At 60.4% G+C, this 19,633-nt stretch overlaps 4 protein-coding genes across 6 annotated transcripts; 3 read left to right on the top strand and 1 right to left on the bottom strand.

Moving 5' to 3' along the window:
* LOC102370489 (apolipoprotein C-III) lies at positions 1–798 on the bottom strand. The gene is made up of 4 exons (XM_006030332.3): positions 649–798; positions 419–487; positions 211–331; positions 1–136 (listed from the first exon to the last, which is right to left on the bottom strand). The coding sequence occupies exons 2-4, from the start codon at positions 474–476 to the stop codon at positions 52–54; spliced, it is 264 nt and encodes an 87-aa protein (XP_006030394.1). The 5' UTR covers positions 477–487; positions 649–798; the 3' UTR covers positions 1–51.
* Positions 799–2,188: 1,390 nt separating this feature from the next.
* Positions 2,189–5,285, top strand: APOA4 (apolipoprotein A4). Of its 2 annotated transcripts, XM_006030333.3 has the most exons (4): positions 2,189–3,355; positions 3,618–3,710; positions 3,959–4,097; positions 4,242–5,285. In XM_006030333.3, the coding sequence occupies exons 2-4, from the start codon at positions 3,662–3,664 to the stop codon at positions 5,161–5,163; spliced, it is 1,110 nt and encodes a 369-aa protein (XP_006030395.1). In that variant the 5' UTR covers positions 2,189–3,355; positions 3,618–3,661; the 3' UTR covers positions 5,164–5,285. The 2 variants fall into 2 exon arrangements, with proteins under 2 accessions (XP_006030395.1, XP_014378547.1); XM_014523061.2 differs by lacking the exon at positions 2,189–3,355 and having other exon boundaries at positions 3,427–3,710.
* A 2,280-nt stretch (positions 5,286–7,565) lies between these two features.
* Positions 7,566–10,826, top strand: APOA5 (apolipoprotein A5). Of its 2 annotated transcripts, XM_025211961.1 has the most exons (4): positions 7,566–8,023; positions 8,780–8,844; positions 9,472–9,583; positions 9,798–10,826. In XM_025211961.1, exons 2-4 carry the CDS (start codon positions 8,796–8,798, stop codon positions 10,732–10,734), a joined length of 1,098 nt encoding a protein of 365 aa, XP_025067746.1. In that variant the 5' UTR covers positions 7,566–8,023; positions 8,780–8,795; the 3' UTR covers positions 10,735–10,826. The 2 variants fall into 2 exon arrangements, with proteins under 2 accessions (XP_025067746.1, XP_025067747.1); XM_025211962.1 differs by lacking the exon at positions 7,566–8,023 and having other exon boundaries at positions 8,836–8,949.
* A 1,073-nt stretch (positions 10,827–11,899) lies between these two features.
* Positions 11,900–18,962, top strand: ZPR1 (ZPR1 zinc finger). Its single transcript, XM_006030342.2, has 14 exons — positions 11,900–12,584; positions 12,718–12,879; positions 13,792–13,882; positions 14,356–14,426; positions 14,629–14,715; positions 14,805–14,927; positions 15,101–15,154; positions 15,402–15,468; positions 15,884–15,954; positions 16,508–16,597; positions 16,827–16,937; positions 17,299–17,385; positions 17,808–17,873; positions 18,348–18,962. Exons 1-14 carry the CDS (start codon positions 12,453–12,455, stop codon positions 18,480–18,482), a joined length of 1,347 nt encoding a protein of 448 aa, XP_006030404.1. The 5' UTR covers positions 11,900–12,452; the 3' UTR covers positions 18,483–18,962.
* The last annotated feature ends 671 nt before the right edge of the window (positions 18,963–19,633 follow it).

A 19,633-nucleotide genomic window follows, 5' to 3' on the forward strand; every position in this document is an offset into this window, starting at 1 on the left:
CGCAGGGCTCCGTGCCCTCGGCCCCCGGTGGCACGCTGGACCCGGGGCTCCCTAGTTGGCCTGTGACGGCATGAACGTCCTCTTCAGCTCCTCCACGTACCTCTGGATGGCGTCCAGATGCTCTGACGCCCACTGCCTGGAGAGGGGAGGCGGTGAGGGGGTGCGAGGGGCAGGTGCCCGCGGCACGGCCGCGCCCGGCCCCCGACGCACCTGCCCTGCTGCGCCAGCCCGCTCATGTCAAGCGAGGCGAGGGTGTCCTTGATTTTCTGAGTCACCTGCTGCATGTAGTTCTCCTTGGCCAGGTTCGTGTCCTCCGGCTCCTCCTGAGCCTCTGCAAGCACAGGCCCGGTGCGGTGAGGGGTGCCCTGCCCTGCCCTGCCCGGGGGCTGCCCGTGGCCCTCCCAGCCCCAGCTCTTACGTGCAAGGGCGGCGAGGAGCGCCACGGCGAGGAGAGCGAGCACGACCGGGGCTCTCATGGTGCAGGCTGGGGAGACAGCACAGCGGGGCGGGGGCCCCGCTTGCCCCCCCTGCACCCGCCCGGGACCCTTGGATGGGGCGTTTGCAAACAGACCAGCTGCCCGCGGCCTCCCACCCCCGGGCAGATGGGCAGCGGCAGGGCCCCCCCCCCCCCCCCCCCCCCCGCGCCCCCTGGCGTGGCTGTTTCGGCTCCGCTCCCTGGTCCTGGCCCCAGCCTGGCCAGTTATATACCCCACTGGGATGCAGCTGGCCGGGTGCTGGGGCGAAGGTCAGGCACTGGCTCGGCCGGCCGGTGGCCTTCCCGGCTCGCGTCGGTGGCACCAGATTTGCTGGGGAGCGGGGCGTCGGCGGGGAGTTGAGAAATCCCCCGCGACCCGGGGCCAAGGCTGTTGGTGGGCCGATCCTGGCGCGCTGCCTTCTGCCCCGCTGTGCCCTCCTGCTCGGACGGCGCCTGCCGCTTGCCCTCGTCCCTGCGTCGCCACGTGCTGCGAGCAGGGCGCTGAGCCTGTGCCGGGGGGGCAAACGGGCACGGGCTTTGCCGGGGTCAGGCGCGAGGGGTAGGGCCGGGTGCGTGTGGGGCTCTGCCGGGGTCCCGGGGGCAGATCCCTCTGCCACGTGCATTTGCAGTGCTCAGGACCTGAGCTGCCAACAGCCCCCGAGGCAAAAGCGGACCCCCGGGCTGGGGCAGCGGTGGCAGGGCGCTGCCCGTGGGACTGGGGCCTGGGTCCCATGCGCTCGCAGCACCCCTTGCTGGCTGAGCTGCAGCGTGCAGCGCCTGGCACCTCGCGGGCGGTGGCTCTGGGACAAGGGGCACAATATGGGCACTGCTGACCCCTCCCTCTGCTGGGGAACTCCCCTCTTGTCAGCACGGAGGCGGAAAAGGATCTTGGAGTCATTATCGACTCCAAGATGAACATGGCTCGGCAGTGTGGGGAGGCGGCGAGGAAGGCCAACTGCACCTTGTCGTGCATCCACAGATGCATTTCAAGCAGGACCAAGGAGGTGATCCTCCCCCTCTATGCGGCACTGGTCAGGCCGCAGCTGCAGTACTGCGTCCAGTTCTGGGAGCCGCACTTTAAGAGGGATGTGGACAGCATCGAGAGGGTCCAGAGGAGGGCCACTCGCATGATCAAGGGACAGCAGGGCAGGTCCTATGAGGAAAGGTTACGGGACCTGAACCTGTTCAGCCTCCAGAAGAGAAGGCTGAGGGGGGATCTTGTGGCCTGCTATAAACTAGTCAGGGGGGATCAACAGGCACTGGGGGAGTCCCTGTTCCCCCGAGCGCCGCCAGGAGTGACCAGGAATAACGGTCACAAGCTGGCGGAGGGAAGGTTTAGGTTGGACATCAGGAGGCGCTACTTCACGGTCAGGGCGGCCAGGGTCTGGAACCAGCTTCCAAGTGAGGTGGTGCAGGCTCCCACCCTGGGGGGTTTTAAGAGGAGGTTAGATGACCATCTTGCTGGGGTCGTTTGACCCCAGTACTCTTTCCTGCCATGGCAGGGGGTCGGACTAGATGACCTGCCCAGGTCCCTTCCGACCCTAGAAACTATGAAACTCCCAGGTGCAGCCGTCTGCTGCGTGGGGCAAAGGGGGCTGCGTCCAACCCGCCGCGCACGAGAAAGGCCTGAACTCCCCCAAGCCGAGGTGCCGGAGCGGGAGGCTTTGAGGAACGCAGGTCCCCATTGGCACATGCCCGCAGGCCCCGGTTGCATAACACGGCCCTGTTTGCCCCGGCCCCGGGGAGCTCCCGTCTGACACGCAACCAAGAGACACAAACACGCCTCCCCGGCCGGGCGCAACATGGGGCAGCCTGTGCCCAACCCGCTCGCCCTCCTGGCAGCACACGATGCTGCGCCTCCAGCCGGGCCAGGCATGAGGCTGGCGTGGGCACCTTTCCCCGGGCGCTCCGGCCATGGGTGTTGCTGCTGGCCATTGGACGTGGGTGGCATGGGCTCTGCCCCGTGGGTGACGCCGCGGCTGGGCACTGCCTTCGCTCCTGGGGTGTGGGCCTGGAGGGGGCTGGCTCTGCCCGCTGGATCCGGCTGCCAGACAGGCTCCAAGCAAGGGCCCAGATGGGCTTCCTGCCCTGCACAGCACAGGTCTGGGGCGTTAGGGACAGATCCTGCCACGGCCAGTGCCCCGGACCTTGGCTGGAAATCGTGGCTCCCCCCCGGGGTGCGGGGCCGTGGCACAGCTGGCCCCAATAGCCCTGCATTGGCCTGCTTTGGCCCCTGTGTCCCAACGTGCCTGGCAGGGAGGGCATCGTTATCCTGCCCGTGTTACAGGATGGGGAAACCGAGGCCCGGGGACCGGGGAAGTGCCACGCTCTAGAAATCAATGCTGGAGCCAGGGGAGGAAGCCAGGAGTCCCGGGCAGGCCCAGCCAGACCCGGGCCCCTGCTCCAGGGCTGCGGGGAGTATCCGGCAGCCATGCTGCTCCCTTCGGCCAGCACGACACGCGGCGGGGCTGTCTGCCCGTCTGCGGTGCCGTCCTGCCTCTCGTGCGGGCTGGGCAGCCCAGGCCCCTTCTGCCCCCTGGGCTTGGCAGGGCACTCGTGCCCAGCCCCTGGCTCTGGCGTTGGGGTGCAGAGGCAAGGCGCCCCGCGGCCCCCCAGCTCTGCCCGCCCCGTCCCACGCAGTCTCTGCCGCAGCCCAGCTGACTCGAGCCCCGTCTCCCTTCCTGCCTCCCTCCCGCCCGCTGGCCCGTGCTATCTCCGCCATCGCTCTCGGGCAGATAACGACGCCCTCGTGCACGTCAGGCACTTCCACGTCGCGTCCCTGCTAAAGTCCAAGCCCTGCGTGGAGCCCGGCGTGGCTGCTCTCGGGGCATAAATACCAGGCGGCTGGGCACAGCGGGCAGCCCACGAGCAGCAGCGCAGGTAAGGGGCTGGGAGCGCGGCAGGCGGCTCTGCTGGCAGCGCGCCCCTGATCGATGGTGCCTGGGCCGCAGGCCACGGGGCCGCTGCCAGGACAAGGGCGGCTGGGGGTCTGCCCAGGGCTGGTGCTGGTGCAATGGGCTTGGCCGTGCCCAGGGCATGGTGGGGAGCTCCCGTGGGTGGAAATGATGCCGTGATGCGGGAGGGCAGCGGGGGCAACTTGGCTGAATGGAGACTGACCGGCGCGCTCGTCTCCTCTATGCAGGACTCCTCCCTTCTCCAACCACCCGCACACTGCAGCTGCTCAGGATGTCTCTGAAGACCCTCGCCCTCGTCCTGGCACTCCTTGCCGTTGCTGGTGAGTGAGGGTGCCCCGCTCAGCCGCACCGTCCCCAGCTCTGTAGGGCCCCGCGGGGCTCGGGCACAGCCTCCGTGGGGACTTGGCGCCGGCCTCTGATGGGTGCTGGAGCCAGAGGCAGGGAGGCCAGGCTCTGCTCGGCAGGGGGTGGCATGCAGCACCTGCCCTGATGCCTGTAAGGGACGTGGCTGCACGGGAGGTGGGGGAGGCAGGGGCCCCAGCGCTCAGCATCCTCGCGCCCTCCGCAGGCGGCCACGCAGAGCTGGACACGGAGCTGGACACGCAGCAGGTGGCCAACATGGTCTGGAGCTACTTAACCAACATGAGGAGCAGCGCACAGGACACGATGGACCAGTTCCAGGAGTCCAAGCTCAGCAAGCAAATCAAGTGAGTACAGGCGATGGACCCTGCCGGGGCCGGGGCTGGGGGGCAGAGAACAGACCTCTGCTTTCTGCTGGGGCAGGAGGGCTCACGCCGGGTGTCGGGGGTCGGAGGAGCCGCGTGACGACAGTGCCCGCTCTCCGCCCGCAGCACCCTCCTGCAGGACAAATTCGAGAACGTGCAGACCTACATGGCCGACCTGCAGCAGAAGCTGAGCCCCTTCGCCGCCGAGCTGCAGGCCCGGATGAGCCAGGACTCGGAGAAGCTGAAGGCGCAGATCCGCCAGGAGCTGGAGGAGCTGCGGGCCAAGCTGTCGCCCTACGCCGACGACGTGCACCAGCAGATCACCCGCAACATCCAGGAGCTGCAGCAGAAGCTGGCGCCCTACGCCGAGCAGCTGCGCGGCCACGTGGACCAGAACGCGGAGCAGCTGCGCCAGAGCCTGGCCCCCTACGCCCAGAAGCTGCAGGACCAGCTGCAGGACAACGCGGGCAACCTCCAAGCCGCCCTGGCCCCCTACGCCGACCAGCTGCAGGAGCAGATCAACAGCAACGTGGAGGGCATGAAGGACCGGCTGGCCTCTGTGACCGAAGATCTCAAGGTCAAGGTGGACGAGAGCATGGCTGAGCTGCAGAAGAGCCTGGCTCCCTATGCCCAGGACGCGCAAGACAAGCTGGCCCGCCAGGTCGAGAGCCTCTCCTTCCAGATGAAGAAGGCGGTGGAGGAGCTGCAGGCCCAGCTGGCCCGTGGCACGGAGGAGCTGCGGGGCCAGCTGAGCCCCTACACCGAGGAGCTGCAGGGCAACAGCAAGAGGCTGCGCCAGACGCTGGAGGGCCTGGGCGAGCGCATGGACCGCATCATCGACGACTTCCGCCAGCACGTCGCGCCCCACGGGGAGGCCTTCAACCAGAAGCTGGTGCAGAAGCTGGAGGAGCTGCGGCAGAAGCTGGGGTCCGACACGGGCAGTGTAGAGGACCACCTCGCCTTCCTGGAGAGGGATCTGCGCCAGCAGCTCTCCTCCTTCCTCAGCAGCCTCAAGCAGATCGAGAGCTCGCCCCAGGATGAGCAATGAGGGGCGTCCGTGCGGCCCCGCGGCAGCCCCGTGGGGAGAGGGAGCTGCCCGCCTGCCTGTCCTCGCTGCACTTCGTTCCTGCCCAAACGCTGCACCCACTGCAGCTGCAGAAATAAAACCACCACAGCAACGTGCCGTCTCCGTCTCGTCTCTCAGCCCGGTTGGGAGACAAGTCCCCATCCCGCACGGGGTCCCCGGGGGGATGGAGTGGGCTGGCGCAGGGGGGTGAGCAAGGTTGCCCGGGGTCTCCCTGTCCTCTTTCCCCCACCTTTTGAGGGCACAAGGGGACGAGGCTGTGCTGGGGGGAGTCGTGGGTCAGGCTGTCACTGGGATGGGAGGGCAGCGGTCTCCCGAGCAGTCGCTCTACTCCGTGGGGAAGGCTGCGAGGCCTGGCCCTGGCCCCTGCTGCAGGATCTGACCCCCCCAGGGGCATTTAAATCCACGGGGATTTAAAAGCAGCAGCCTCCCCCCAGGCACTGCTGGGAGATCTCCGAGCCCCGACAGCCACAGGCCTGCCCTGGGTGTAGAGCCGTGCCGCTCCGTGAAGTCCATGCGGATCTGTCACCTTGCATCAGCTGAGCCTTGGCCCAAGGGCCTTGGACGTGCCTCGGCAGGGCAGAGCTCAGTCCAGGGCCCAGGGAGGCTGCAAAGGTCCCTGGCAGGTGTGAGCTGGGGACCTGCCCAGGGAGGTGGAGGGCACTTCTGCCACCTCTGCTCCCCTCCTTTCAGGGGGCAGCTCTGGGGGCACAGCCGAGCGCTGGTTCTCCCTTGGAGCAAATGGCCCTGGCGCTCTGCTCAGGAGATGGATAGGGCACCATCGCCCCAGGCTGGCAGACCGGCTGCAGCTCCTCTGCAAGCCATGCCTCGTGCTGAGCTGGCTTGGGTTTGTACGTGTGAGCCATGCTCAGGTGCGTGCTGCGCTGGTGCATGCTCCCATGCCCCTCTGCCCCCTTGCCGGACAGCTCAGCTGGATGCACGGGCTGGGGAGCTGCCCTGCTAGGCCTAGCCAGGGCTGCTCCCATCCTACGGGCGCAGCATGACCTGGGCCGTCCAGGCCTCCTCCCGCCAGCCCGATTCACGTGGGAATGAAGCGCTGTGGGCGAGCGGGCAGGCCGGGCGCGAGTGCCACGGTGACCGGACACCAGTGGGAAGCAAAGGGGCTCTCACGACCCCGCGCGGGAGCAGATCTGAGCAGGGGGAGCGTGCTTTCCACTGCAGGGCAGTGCAGACCAGACAGCGGCGGTCAGGGGTCAGGCAGGGAAGCAAACAGGACGTGAGCATCCTTGCCCTCTGCAACCCGGTGTTTGCCTGGCTCGGGGGCGGGAGCTGGACTCTGGCCTTGGAGGAGGGCTGCTGATGGCTTGGCGCTTCACCCTGCCCATCCACCCATCTGGACTTTGCCAGAGACGTGGACTGTCACCCGCTGCCGATCCGCACACAAACAGCCCTTATCGCCAGGAACAGGCCGAAACACAGCATGCTGTGCCATGCCACGCAGTGCCACGGGCTTCCAGGAAACGCGCTGGGGACATGGCTGGGACGGCAGCTGCCTGCGGGTCCATTCCTGGGACAAGGGGACGCCAACCCTGGGTTGTTGCTGTGCTTGCTCCCCTCAACACGGGGCTTCTCCCAAGTCAGATTCAGCCCCCGGCCTGTGAGCAGCCCCCTACAACGCCGCAGGTGCCCTCAGCCCCCAGCATGGACACAACCGCCCTCCCCACCCCACAGCAAGCCCGGGCAGCTCTGCCCTAATGCATCGGCACCCTCTGTGCCTCTGCGCAGCCCTGAGTTTCGTCGCCAGCCCACGGCTTGGCTCATGTCACGTCCCCCGGGCCTGCATCTGCGTCTGACCCTGGCAGGTGTCTTCCCGCTCCGTCTGCCTGGGGCAGGAGCCGGGCAGTGAGCCCGCGGTTCCAGCACCAGGGTCCCGTGCACCCCTCTGAAATGGCCCAAGTGGGGGGAACGCTGTAGGTTCTTGCTTTGCCACCGCGTGCCATGGCCAGCTCATCCCCTGGAAATGAATGTTATAACAAGCAAGGCCGCCCCCACACCCCACTTGCACAGCGACTGGTGCAGCGAGGCTGGGTCTTGCCTGGGGCACGGAGGTGATAAAATCCTAATAACCTCAACCCCCCACAGTTGGAGGGGAACATCGCTGAAGAGGCCATAGCCAGCCCTAAAGACCTGCCTTTCCCTGCCTCCTCTCCCCCCGGCCATGCACAGGGTCTCTCCCGGGGCTTTGCACAGGACAACAGCTCCCCACCCGTTGCGGGGCTGGCCAACACCCGTCCGAGCTCTGTCAACAGAGCGTGCTGTTTATTCTGCTGCACGAGACTGGGGGGCAAAGGTCGGCCCCGAGTCCTGCGTCACCCGCCGGCAGAGCAAACAGCGAAGCCTCTGTTATTGCCGTCGAGCAAACCCCTTATCCGCCGAGCCCAGCGGGGTCAAGACCTGCACCGGGCTACCAGCCCTGCCTGTCTGAGCGCGCCGGTATTTTTAGCTCGCTCGCACAGAGGATGCTCAGGGGGCCACAGGAGCACGGCTCCTGCTCCGGACAAAGGGTTAAGTTTGTGGGCTGCAAGAGATGGGAGCGATTGGATGGGCAAGGTGGACCTGAACCAGCCTGGGCGCTGGGGAGGGCCGGGGAGGTAAGTGAACGGGCTGCACCTGGGCACCCACGTCATCCTGAGCGAACCTCCACGTTGTATTTACATGGTGTGAGGTCCAAACTGACTGGCTCTGCAGCGTGCGTGGGAGAGCCGATGACCTGAGCGCCTCTGCCTTCGACTGATGCGGCGCATATAAAGCGGGCAGCGCGCCGGGGCTGCAGCACAGAGGAGCAGCGGGAAACAGGAGCCAGGTAAGGTGCGGGAGGTGCCGCACTGTTGTTCTGCAGTGGCTCCAGGGGGGCTAGAGCAGAGGACTGTGAGCAGGACTCATGAGTTCAGGTCCCCGCTCTGGGAAGGTGGCCTTGGGGCTCTGGGATGGCACTGCAGCCTCAGGGAGCAAAGGGTCCCAGCAAAGGACCCTTTCTCCAACACCCTCTTGGTCACATCTCCTCTGTAAGCCTTGGCCTCTAGGTCCCAGAGGGCATAACTGGGCTACCCACCCCAGTCTGTGCAGCGCTGACTTGCCACGCTGTGCTACTTGGATGGCAAAGCGCTTTGAAAGCCCTGGACGAAAGTGCCTCTGCAGGGCAAAGTGCTTGTGTCTGTGTTTCCCCGGGAGCCTGAACCCGCACCGCCAGCTCCCAAAGGAGTTTGGTAACGGGCCTGAATCAGGGCTTCTGAGTGCCTCACAGGGTACGGGAAGTGGGTTTCCCCAGGGAGCTCCTGCCCGCTCTCCCAGGCTGCTCTCAGGGGAATCTCCTTGCAAGCAGAGCTGAACACCCCCGATAATTTTAAACTGCTGACTGTACGGCCCTCGGAGGCTGCCAGGTGAGTGTCCAAGTCCAGGCTGCCCAGGCAATTTCAGCCCACACCTGAAACAGATCTGGGCAGAAAGAGGGATCTAATTCAGAAGCTGAAAACGACCCTGAGCCCTCCCCGTGAGTCCAGAAAGTGGAGGTGAGGTCTGGGCCGTGGCAGGACCTGCACTAACTCTCCTCTCCTTGCAGTGTGACCAGACGGACCATGTCTCTGGACGCTGCACTCCTGCTTGTGGTCTTGGCCAGCTTGTCAGGTGGGTGCTCTTCTTTGTAAATGCTGTGTGGAGGCTAACTGCGTCGCTCTGGACAGGCCAGGGCACGAGGAGGCAGCTCGGTGAGAGGGGCTGTTGGGTTGCGAGGTGAGATGACCCCGTTCCTCCCCACCTGGGGTAGTTTCCACAGTGATGTGGCCCTGTCTATGCTCGTTTGCAAATCTGCATCACCTGAGACACAGTTGCTCGGAGCTCATTGCTGCACTTCAACCTGTTGCTCCTCTGTTTCTGGAGCTGGGCCCTGGCTGTTACTGCTCCCCGGATCCCTTGGTTAATGCCACCCACCCCCAGAGGAACGTTGTGCTGGGATGGATCAGCAGAGATGTTAAGCCCCTGGAGCCCATCCTGAAGGCAACGTCATCTCAGACAGGGGATTTCTCGGGGACTTGTCAGGGTACAGAAGCTCCCTCAGAGCCCTCAGGGGAAAATACCATAATGACAGTGGCAGACTGAGTGCTGTCGGCCCAAAAGTAGGTCCTAGCGTTGGGATTTTTTCCAGGGAGATGTCCCCCATGCCTCTGTTCGGCCTCCCCGCGTCCTGCTGGGCAGCCCAGTTTACCAGGGCTCCTCCCAGGCTGCTCTGTGAATGCTCTTGTTCCACCCCTGCAGCTTCTCAGGCTGAACCGGCGGGGAACGGGCCCTGGGATTACCACAGCCAGCTCACGCGCGACAAGGACAGCATGGAGCACGCCCAGAGCACGAAGCTGGGCAGAGACACCAAGTGAGTACACTGTTTTTTTTGGGTTAAATACATCACAGGCACCAACCTGCCACAGCCCACTCGCTTCCAAGCAGACGGATTTATTTGTGAGAGGTGCATAAGACCCCAAGAGCTCAGTACATGCAGGCATCCAGCCCCTTCTACAGGCAAGTGACAGAGGGACAAGATAAAATCAGGGATCTGTCCTTTAGTGTGTCTGTTTTTTTCCATACAGAAACCTGAAGGAAAGTATCCAGGAAAGGGGCAGCTACATGGGAAATTTCCTTGAGAAACTGGCTCCATTCAGCGCGGGACTCCAGCCCCGGCTCTATCAAGACTCCGATGGGCTGCGAAGGCTCATCAGGAAGGAGCTGGAAGGCCTGAGGATGAAACTGTCTCCTTACGTGGATGATGTGCACCAGAGGATAGGCAAGAACCTGGAGAGGCTTCGTTTTCAGCTGCAGCCGTTCACGGCAGAGCTCCTGGACCAGGTGTCGCTGAAAGCCGGGGAGCTTCGCCAGCACCTCACCCCCAGTCAAGACACGAAGGCGCAGCTCCGGGAGGGTATGGATGAGGTTCAGAGGTTCATCGCCCAGTATGCCAATAAAATAGCTTTCCATACCGATCAAGTGAAGGAAATCTTCCATCCGTTCGCGGACAAGCTCGTCGCCGAGATCCACCGCAACGTGGAAGAGCTCCACAGGAACATGGTGCCTCACACCACAGCCAGCCCAGAGAAAGTGGATCAGTACATCCAGGAGCTCTCCGAGAAGCTGACCCAGAATGCCAGGGGTCTCCACCAGAAGATCCAAAGGAACCTCAATCACCTCAAAGAGCAGCTGAGTCTTTACCCCGGTGACCTGAGAGAGCACTTTACTAGCTCGCCCGTAGACCCTCGCTGGCTGGCAGAGCCTTACGCGGAGGGCCTGGCCCGGGAAGTGCGGACGAGAGTCGAAGAGTTCAGAAGGGACACGTTCCTCCAGATAGAAGACTTCACCAGGACCCTTGCCCGGGAGACAGAAGACGTGAAGTTCAAGTTGTCTTCACCCTCTCCGTCCGCAGAGGAGTTTCAGGACAGCTCGGCACCTATTGAGGACTTGCACGTCCGGCTCGACAGCCTGTGGAAGGATATTTCCCAGAGCTTAAATGAGAAGAGCAGTGACTTTGAGTGAAACCTGGTGTATCGGTGTGTGCACGAGTGTGCGTGCATGCACACGCGTGCTTTAACCATGGCGGGATAAAATAAAAATCATAACTGACTGCACTGCACTGGGCTCCGAGAGCAGTGATTTAGACAGCTGTACCAATCATAGGCCATCCTTGCCGCTCCCCACGCCCCGGAAGTACAGATTTCTCTCTAGTCGCCAAGCTAGTCAGGCAAGCCGTGACTTTATCTGACCACGCGATTTTGCTGGAATGATCCCACAAATCTTTGGTGTTGTGGTCCTCCGGAAAGCACGTAGCGTGCCTCCCTGAGAAGCAGGCAGACGTTAGTAATGACCTCATCTAGAATGACCTGTATCTACGCAGGATATATTTGTATGCAGACGGTTAGCTAGACGGTCCAGTTCTGTAACCCTGACTCACCCAAGCGAGGCCACCTGGTAGGGTCGCCAACTCGGCGTTAATCTATTCTGGAACGCCAGCGTGCCCGCGGCGCGCGACACGAAGGTGCCCGTGTGCTTGCACGTAGATTCATAGATGGGAGGGTGGGAAGGGACCTCAGTAGGTCATCGAGTCCGACACCGCCCCGGGCAGGGACGAGCGCCGGGGTCAGACGACCCCAGCCAGGTGCTCGTCCAGTCTCCTCTTGAAGACCCCCGGGGTAGGGGAGAGCGCCTGCCCCAGACTCTGGCCACTCGAACTGTGACGGTTTTCCTGGTGTCCAACCTGAATCTGCCCCCGGTCAGGTTGTGGCCTTTGCTGCTGGTTACTCCAAGGGGTGCCCTGGTGAACAGAGCATCTCCTGTTCCCTGCTGCCTCTCCCACGGGTGAATGTGTACGCAGGCAGTCCTCCATTTACAACGTTTCGCACCTGCAGCGTTTCTAAACGGACACCCATTTAGTGTTTCAACTTTCTGACGTCGGTTTTGACTTCACGACGCCGCGCCACGCCGGCGAACACGTTCGCTGCGTCACACGTGTCCCTGGACAGCATCTGTCCAAGCTTCCCTGGACGCTGTCTTCACGAGAGCGGACGAGACTCCAGAAAACCTGCAGCCAGGACTCCCGGGAAGCCTCCAGCCAGGAGCTCTGCAACACGCCCGGCCGAGGCACCGCGAAGGAGTGCTTCCAAACCCGCACGGTTGCTGTTGACGATAGAAATACGTTGGTGGAGCTCTGGGGCTCATCTATAATTGCTCGAGTACACCCTTCCGGGGTATTTTTGGTGAAAACTGGGTGTGGGGGCTGGGTTTGTGAAGCGACCCCCCCCCTGGTAACCTTGTGCCCTGAGGGGAAATCGGTTCCCAGTGACAATGTTTCGATTTTGAGAACCGATTGTGTTGGGAGTCAGTCGGAGGATGCCCCTCAGCCCTCCCTTGCGGAGGCTCGGAAAGTGCCTCTCCTCATGGGTCTGCCACCACGCGTGGCCTCCTCTCCACGTTGTCCACGTCCCCCTTGAAGTGCAGTGCCGACACGTGGCGGCCCGAGCGGCGCCGTGTGGCGGGGGACCATCACCCCCTGCACCCCTGCGGGAGGCACCCGCCCAAGGACGACACCGTGACCAGGGGGGGTCTGGGCCAGGCTGCGGCCTACTGCGGGCCCCCAAGCCTGAGTGGGAGTAGTTCCGCGTCACGTGGCCGCAGGATGGCGGCAATACTTCAAAGGGGGCGGGGCCCGCGCAGGAAGTTCCGGGTCGGAGGTGGGCGCGGGGCGGAAGCGGGGCGGCATGTCAGCCATCGGGGCGCTGGAGCCGGTGCGCGGGGCCGGGGCGGGCGGCGTGTTCCGGCCCCTCAGCGCCGAGGACGACGAGCAGCAGCCGGCAGAGAGGGAGTCCCTCTGCATGAACTGCTACCGCCACGTGAGCGCGAGGGGAGGGGTTGGAGGGGTGTGGATTTGTGGGGGGGTTGAGGGGGAGGGGTTGTGCTGTCTCGTGGCCCCCCCGCACGTGCTGACTTGTCCCGTCCCTGTCACTGTCCCCGTCCCGGTCCCAGGGGGTGACGCGGCTGCTGCTGACCCGGATCCCGTTCTTCCGCGAGGTCATCGTCAGCTCCTTCGCGTGCGGCAGCTGCGCCTGGGCCAACACGGAGATCCAGTCGGCCGGGCGCATCCAGGAGCAGGGGGTGCGCTACGTCCTGGCCGTCGCGGCCCGGCAGGTGAGCCCCCGGCTGCTCGGATGGGCCCGGCCAGGCGGCAGAGGGGAGTTGCTTCTGCGTGTTAACGAGGTAGTCCCGGCCTGGCCGACGAGGACGCTCGTCCTGGATGCTGGTGCAGGACGATGCCCCCGAGTGTCCTGTGAGGCGCCACCAGCCCGCAGCCTGCGCGGCCTCCGCCGGCACTGGCAGAGCTGGGGCCTGGGCTGAGCCGACAGCTGGCTCGTTAACACTTGGATGCTTATTTTGCTGGGATCTTTTTTGACCCTAGCAGCCTTCCTGCCCGTGGGGCGGGGGCTGGACCCGATGATCTTGCGAGGTCCCTTCCAGCCCGAACGCCTGTGAAACCTGTGTAGCGTTGTCGCCTGCTCTCCCCGCAGTGAGGGACCGAGTGCCCCCTTGAAGGAACCTGGGAACACGGCCTGCAAGCCAGGGGCGGTTGTGCTGTCTGTCCGCAAGGGCAGTTCAACCAGAGGCAAGACGGGGAGGGGGGAATCGAAGCGGGTTCGAACCAGGACCTCAATTCTGTGTGGAAAATGGGCTTTCTTAGGGGCTGTCCTGAGAGCTGCTGCTCTAAGTGCAAAGCCCATTTCTGGGACCCCTCCTTTCCCCCATGAGTAGTCGTGTGAATTTCTTCTTTAAGAAAAATGAAAAGCCCTCCTGTAACAAAACAGTCCAGTGCTCAGGCTCGTCTCCTCGGTAGGATGAGAAAAGACATGAGGCTCCTGTTGGCCCTAATGCATCTCGGCACCTTCCTGCAGTGCTGCAGCGATGGCGTAGGAACTGAACTACAACCGTCTCGTGGTCTTGGGGTGTTTATTTTGCAGAAGCAGTTTTGCTGCTATGACTGCACAGAAGCAGCGAACAACTGTCCTGTTGCATGCATTTAATCTCTCTTTAAATTGTTTTGCTCAGGACATGAATAGGGAGGTGGTGAAGACCGACTGTGCCACAGCTAGGATCCCAGAGCTCGACTTTGAAATCCCTGCTTTTTCACAGAAGGGAGGTGGGTAGGTGATCTGTGCTCATACGGATGTCGCGGTGTGTGCTTTGTGGGGCTTTGCAGAGGTGGCTGCCTGAAGGTGGGGGGAGCTCGGCTTTCTGGTTTTACCGTCTTAAATCGTAGCATTTTCCTGTCGTGGGCCCCAACTCTTCCAGCTGCGAGTCTGCCTGAAGCAACACCAGATGCCTGGCAGAAAGAGAGGGTTTTGCAGCTTAGCCTGTGCCTCACCTTTAACACAAGGCTGTAGAGATCTGGTGACTGGTCGGTTGTCCACTGACAAGCGCATGGCAAATCTGTGGGTGGATAGTGCTGTCTCGGCAGGGAAGTGACAGACAAACAGGAGCTTGTTTTCATCTGGGAGGGTAGGGAAGAACCCTAAAAGGGCCTGGTGAGGCAAGAGTGCTAACTGTTGGGGCCAAGGCAGCTGCATCAGCAGCACCACCCTGCCATGCTTAACGTTGTTGTGTTCTTTTAAGCTCTTACCACCATCGAGGGGATAATTGACAGAGCTGTAGCTGGCCTGGAGCAGGATCAGCCAGTCCGCAGGGTAAGATGCCATGAGAAGGAATGCTGTCTTGAGAGGCCTGCTTATAGGTCACGCTGGTTTTACAAACTTGATCGTTGTTGCCCGTTGCCTGCTAGCTGATGAGCTCCGGGCATCCAGAGGTCTCCGACTTAGGCCTCTGACAGCCCTGTCTGGAGATTCAGGTTGTTCCAGGGAGCTACATTTTGGATGATTCCTTTCGCAGGCAACAGACCAAGAGGTTGCAAATAAAATAGATGAGTTCATTGACAAGCTAAAGCGGCTAAAGGAGGTGGATTCCTCTTTCACCTTTGTAAGTACTGGCTGGAGTAGGTAGGGATGGAGCCGCTTCTCTTTTGGAGGCAGTCGGAGCGGATTCTCACACTTCCTCTCCTCCGATAGATCCTTGATGACCCCTCAGGTAACAGCTTTGTGGAGAATCCCCATGCACCACAGAAGGATGAAGCGCTGGTGGTCACTCATTACAAGAGGACTCCCCAGCAGGCTGCGATGCTTGGACTTGAGGTAATACAGTCTAGTGAGAGGGAGCTGGGAAGTGTGTGTCCCTCCTTTGTCTGTCAGGGGAATGCTGTTGAGTAGCAGAAGTCCTCCCCTTCAGGTTTTCCCCGAAAGTCCCTGACTGGAGAATCAAGTGCTGGGAGCAGTTTGCACACTGATGTTGGTCTCTGCTGTTTCAGGCAGATGAGCCAGAGGAGAAGCCAGTTGACTCTGTGGAGGACCTGAGGAATGAAGTGAGTGATCTTGTTTCTGACAGGCTCCCTGGATCTAAGTGTGCTGCTTACTCTCTCAGCAGTGCCCCAGTGCACATGGTGTTGCATGGGCCAAGGCAAAGGATTACCTAAAATGTCCAGCTTGCTGGACTAGGCCTCGCACTAGAGCAATCAGGGTCATGCATATCTAGATAAAAACTACTTCTGAGAAGAATGTTCCTTCCAGACGTGCATCAGCTCAGATGTTTCACTTGTCCTTACATTCTAGGTGTTGCAGTTCAACACCAATTGTCCTGAATGCAACGCTCCTGCCAATACAAATATGAAGCTAGTACGTATCCTTTTGTGGTGACCAGATGACTGGTACAGGTGGAAGGTCTTCCTCCCTCACAGGATCTGTGATGGGGAGAGCCTCAGGAATTCTCTTCTGCATGTTGGCTGGGTTCCTTTTCCTGCAGGACATCCCCACAGGAGTGATCTAATCTGATATCCTGTGACAGTGTGATCCTCCCCCCCCGGAGATCCACTTACGGCTCGGAAGCCTGTGTAAACTGGAACCAAAGGCTGCAAATTGGGTACTTCCTGTAAAAATTGCTCCTGGCTCTGGTGACTTGCACCCTTGGGCCTTAACGTGTCAGTTGCCTCTCTCATTCAGCAAAGGTTGCATCCTCATGTGTGAAGTAGGTGGGGCTGGGACTACTGAAGTGTGGGGGAAGATCTTGTTCCTTTTTATTCCCTTGACTGCTGCAGAAATTCCACATTTCAAGGAAGTGATCATCATGGCTACGAACTGTGAGGTTTGTGGGCACAGGACAAATGAGGTGAGCTGCTAGTGTGGCCTCCCTGCTTGTTGGGACAGTTGGAAGAGGGCCTTTGTTGCCCTCTCTGCAGAGACAAAGTTCTGTTATCTGCCTGCTTTTCTACCTCGGACCCTCACCCACTCTTCAGAGCAGATTGCAGACAGTGGGGTTATTGGTTGCTTTTCGTGGCATGTATTCAATTGGGCATAAGCTCATCTTGCATGATGCTTGCATCAGTGTCTTTCTGGTAGGGAGCTGCTTGTATTCCCAGCCTGGCTACTTCTGGGTGCATAGACTTTAAACTTCTGGGGTCTTGAAAGGTTTTCAAACTGTCGGCTGCTGGGGGAGGGGGGTCTTGTTTCCCAGACAACTTAAGGATGGCAGGACTTCATTTTTTCTCATGCTAGCCATCCGAGGCAACACCTGCAGCCCAAACATCCCGCTAGTCACTTAGCAGATAGAGCTGCATGACTAATGTCTGCCCCAAGCCATCTGTTGGGGACCCTAGGACCGAGGAAGTGCCTCCTGTAAGGTACTCTAAATGCTGTTTCACTAACTGCCAGTCTGTATTTAGGTGAAATCTGGAGGAGCGATAGAACTAGAGGGAACCAGGATCACCCTTCATATCACAGATCTCTCTGACATGACGAGAGACCTTCTCAAGGTAACGTCTCCTTTCAGAGCCCCCTTTCTGCTCTGGGGGTTCTTTTGTTCTTTCTTGCATCTGATTTGGCAGAAGGAGGCATAGCAGTGGTCTGGGTCATACCACCCAGTGCTTGCTGTGGTCTTGGCCCTGATGGTGGACTGTGGTGTCAGAGGACAAGTCCATAGCCTCCCTTTAAGACCCCCTGGCACGACATGTCTAAACACGCCACTTTTTTTGTTCACTGCAGTCAGAGACGTGTAGTGTGGAGATTCCAGAGCTGGAGTTTGAGCTGGGAATGGGGGCCCTGGGGGGGAAATTCACCACTCTGGAAGGGCTCCTGAAGGACATCAGAGACCTGGTAAGCAGCTTGTACTGGGGAGACTGGGCACAACTGAAGTTTGCTTGCAGCTGTGTGGCATAGATACCAGTGAGCTGGTGCTAACTGGCCTGTAGCACCCTCTGGGGCTCACTGGGTAGAGCCAGGGATCAGCATAGCTCCTGCTACCCTGCAGCCTTCCCTGCCCTAATCTAAAGGTCTGAGCTGTTAGTCTCAGAAAATGAGCCTACAAGACCATACTGTGGGTGGAGGTGTAGAAGGGCGCTGTCCTTCCTGGTCACCTATTCCTGTTCCCTGTTGGCTGCACCAGGGTTTAAAGCCCTGGGGAATATGGGCACAATCAGCAGGCAAGTTAGTTTCACTTGGCCTGTGTGTGTTGCAGGTGCAGAAGAACCCCTTCACGCTTGGGGACAGCTCTGCCCCAAGCAAAGTGGAGAAGCTGCAGGAGTTTGGCAGAAAGCTGCAGCAGGTTGGTGTCTTTCAGCTTAATTGGCAAGTGCTTCAGATTTGTTTCCTCCAGATCTGAAGTGCATGTAACTGAAATCTGAGGCATGTAGGTGGTGTTCCCGAGACCCCTTCCACCAGTGTCCCCTTGTAAATGGGCTGCATGGCGGGATCTGCGAGTCTTACTTCAGAACTATTAATATTCCTGAGCAGAATATCAACCAGAACACCTAACAGTCTGTTGAATGGTGAAGGCAGTCAAAATACCTTCCGATGCCTTCTCTGCCTGATATGGGGATGTACCTGTGTCAATGAGACTGACTGACTGATCATGGGCACCTGATATAAGATTTATGTGATGGAGGCTTCATTCCTAAAGCGGGGCACCCAGGATGCTCTGAGCCCTTCAGCAGTGGTCGTTACAGCTGTTGATCTCTGTTTCCTCAGATCATGGAGGGGCAGATGGAGGCTCACTTCATTATGGATGATTCTGCAGGGAACAGCTACCTTCAGGTAAACAGGGCAGTTGTGAAGGCAGTTCCCCCAAGTCTCCTTAATAATTGCTTATCAGAGAATAATCGGCAGAACCTGCCCTGCTATTCAGCAGCCAAGGGCCCGTGAAGGGGCTGAGAGAGGGGGGAGATAATAGGTTAGTTCAGCCACTCTCAGGTAACTCTGGTTAAACTCAAGGAGGGCAGGGAAACTGGATAGGAGACCTGTGGTGAAAGCATGGGGAGCTAGGACTGGGGTTCGTCTCCCATCTGCTCTCTTTGGTCTGGGGCAGGGTGTTCAGTGCCATGTTGCTGTGTAAGCGTTGGGGAAAGCCAAGGGTTAGCCTGTTTTTTCTCAGAGGAAGGGTGAGGCTTCACTGAGTTCTGAGGTCCCTTCCTGAATTTCCCAGCGAGTTCCTAGTATGTGCTGCTGCCCTGGGAACCAGTCAGGCTGCAGGAGAGGTGGCTGACTTGGACTTTTTTTCTGGACCCTCAGAACGTGTATGCTCCGGAGGAAGACCCAGAGCTGAAGGTGGAGCACTACAAGCGCACGTTTGAGCAGAACGAGGAGCTGGGTCTCAATGACATGAAGACGGAGGGCTATGAGGCAGGGCAGACTGCGGACCGGTAGCAGCACATGGAAGATGGAAGTCAAGCTGGCTTAACTAAATGATTGTTGTTTGACTCGAGTGGAGGAGCTGGATTGTCCAGCACTTGAGCTGTGCTTTTTCTTTAGGCAGCCTGAGGGCTTGCTCCTTTTTACCTTTTTGAAAGCGGACAGCTGGGCATGTCCTGTGAGGTAAACACAAAAGACATTTGGAGTCTGTCGACGTCCTTATTGCAGAGACCTGTTTACACTTTTCCTTATGCAACTGTAATCTAGATGTCTGGGTTTTTGATTCTGTTCTTGTCAACCATATTGCCTTGAGCTGCACCAGCAAGGGTTAATGGGACCCTTCCCCCGCAAGGGGTGGCGTGGGGTCCCTGTTTTGCTGCTGGTATTGCTACTGGCAGCCCAGTTCCTATTTGAAAAAGTAACCACTGTCGCCTTCCCTATGCCGTGTTCCACTGTACAGTCCTAAGTAACATAAATAAAGTGGCTTCACCAAGTGCAAGTTTTCTCTTGTGCATGTTGCCAGGTTTGGGGGGAGATGGTCTTGGTTTCGGAAGTCTGCCCGCTGCAGGGGGGCTGTGCGGGTGAGGAGAGGCAGTGGTCTGCTGAAGAAGTGGTAGATCGTCTGCTGCAGCTGAGGCTGGCTCCTCACCAAGCACAGAGCTAGGTGCAGTCCCAGCTCTGCCCCCAAAATGTTGGATTCAATTGCATGGGGAACAGCTGATGCTTGGGCCTGCCTTATGATCATTGAAGTACCCTGGAGCTAAGTACTCAGCTGCTCCTGCTTGTGCTTTTCTGTTGCGACTCCAGTTCGAATTCGCAGTCACAAGCCAGGCAGGTCCAGGCTGACTTGCACCTTTCTGGATTTAATTTGTCCCCATCCACCCCAAGTGGTGGGTGGGTGGGTGGGGGCCGGCTGCTCCCTGTGGGCTGTCCTTGGGAACAGCTGCTCCTTCCCCCTGGGTTGTGTGCCCCCAGCAGCAGCTGAACCCCGTGGGGCTGCGAGCCGGGCGGAACCATTTGCCCCTCTCAGGGCAACCTCACGTGGGGCCGATCAGGGAGCCGCTCCACTTCCGCTTCCGGCGTTCCCTCGCCCTCGCTTCGCAGCCACTTCTGGTTTGTCCCCGCCACCGCCCCGTAGCTACTTCCGGTTCGTCGCCGTAGCCGCC

Source organism: Alligator sinensis, unplaced genomic scaffold (genome assembly GCF_000455745.1).
Source record: "Alligator sinensis unplaced genomic scaffold, ASM45574v1 scaffold1626_1, whole genome shotgun sequence".
NCBI classification, from domain to species: domain Eukaryota; kingdom Metazoa; phylum Chordata; order Crocodylia; family Alligatoridae; genus Alligator; species Alligator sinensis.

Excerpts from the sequence above, each read along its gene's own strand:
- LOC102370489 (XM_006030332.3), bottom strand. The coding sequence starts at position 476 with ATGAGAGCCCCGGTCGTGCTCGCTCTCCTCGCCGTGGCGCTCCTCGCC. Across the intron at positions 332-418 it reads GCTCCTCGCCGCCCTTGCAC|AGGCTCAGGAGGAGCCGGAG; the intron begins GTAAGAGCTGGG and ends CTGTGCTTGCAG. Across the intron at positions 137-210 it reads GGGCTGGCGCAGCAGGGCAG|GCAGTGGGCGTCAGAGCATC; the intron begins GTGCGTCGGGGG and ends TCCCCTCTCCAG.
- APOA4 (XM_014523061.2), top strand. The coding sequence starts at position 3,581 with ATGGAGACTGACCGGCGCGCTCGTCTCCTCTATGCAGGACTCCTCCCT. Across the intron at positions 3,711-3,958 it reads GGCACTCCTTGCCGTTGCTG|GCGGCCACGCAGAGCTGGAC; the intron begins GTGAGTGAGGGT and ends CGCCCTCCGCAG. Across the intron at positions 4,098-4,241 it reads AAGCTCAGCAAGCAAATCAA|CACCCTCCTGCAGGACAAAT; the intron begins GTGAGTACAGGC and ends CTCCGCCCGCAG.
- APOA5 (XM_025211961.1), top strand. The coding sequence starts at position 8,796 with ATGTCTCTGGACGCTGCACTCCTGCTTGTGGTCTTGGCCAGCTTGTCA. Across the intron at positions 8,845-9,471 it reads GGTCTTGGCCAGCTTGTCAG|CTTCTCAGGCTGAACCGGCG; the intron begins GTGGGTGCTCTT and ends CCACCCCTGCAG. Across the intron at positions 9,584-9,797 it reads AAGCTGGGCAGAGACACCAA|AAACCTGAAGGAAAGTATCC; the intron begins GTGAGTACACTG and ends TTTTCCATACAG.
- ZPR1 (XM_006030342.2), top strand. The coding sequence starts at position 12,453 with ATGTCAGCCATCGGGGCGCTGGAGCCGGTGCGCGGGGCCGGGGCGGGC. Across the intron at positions 12,585-12,717 it reads GCATGAACTGCTACCGCCAC|GGGGTGACGCGGCTGCTGCT; the intron begins GTGAGCGCGAGG and ends TCCCGGTCCCAG. Across the intron at positions 15,155-15,401 it reads TGGAGGACCTGAGGAATGAA|GTGTTGCAGTTCAACACCAA; the intron begins GTGAGTGATCTT and ends CTTACATTCTAG.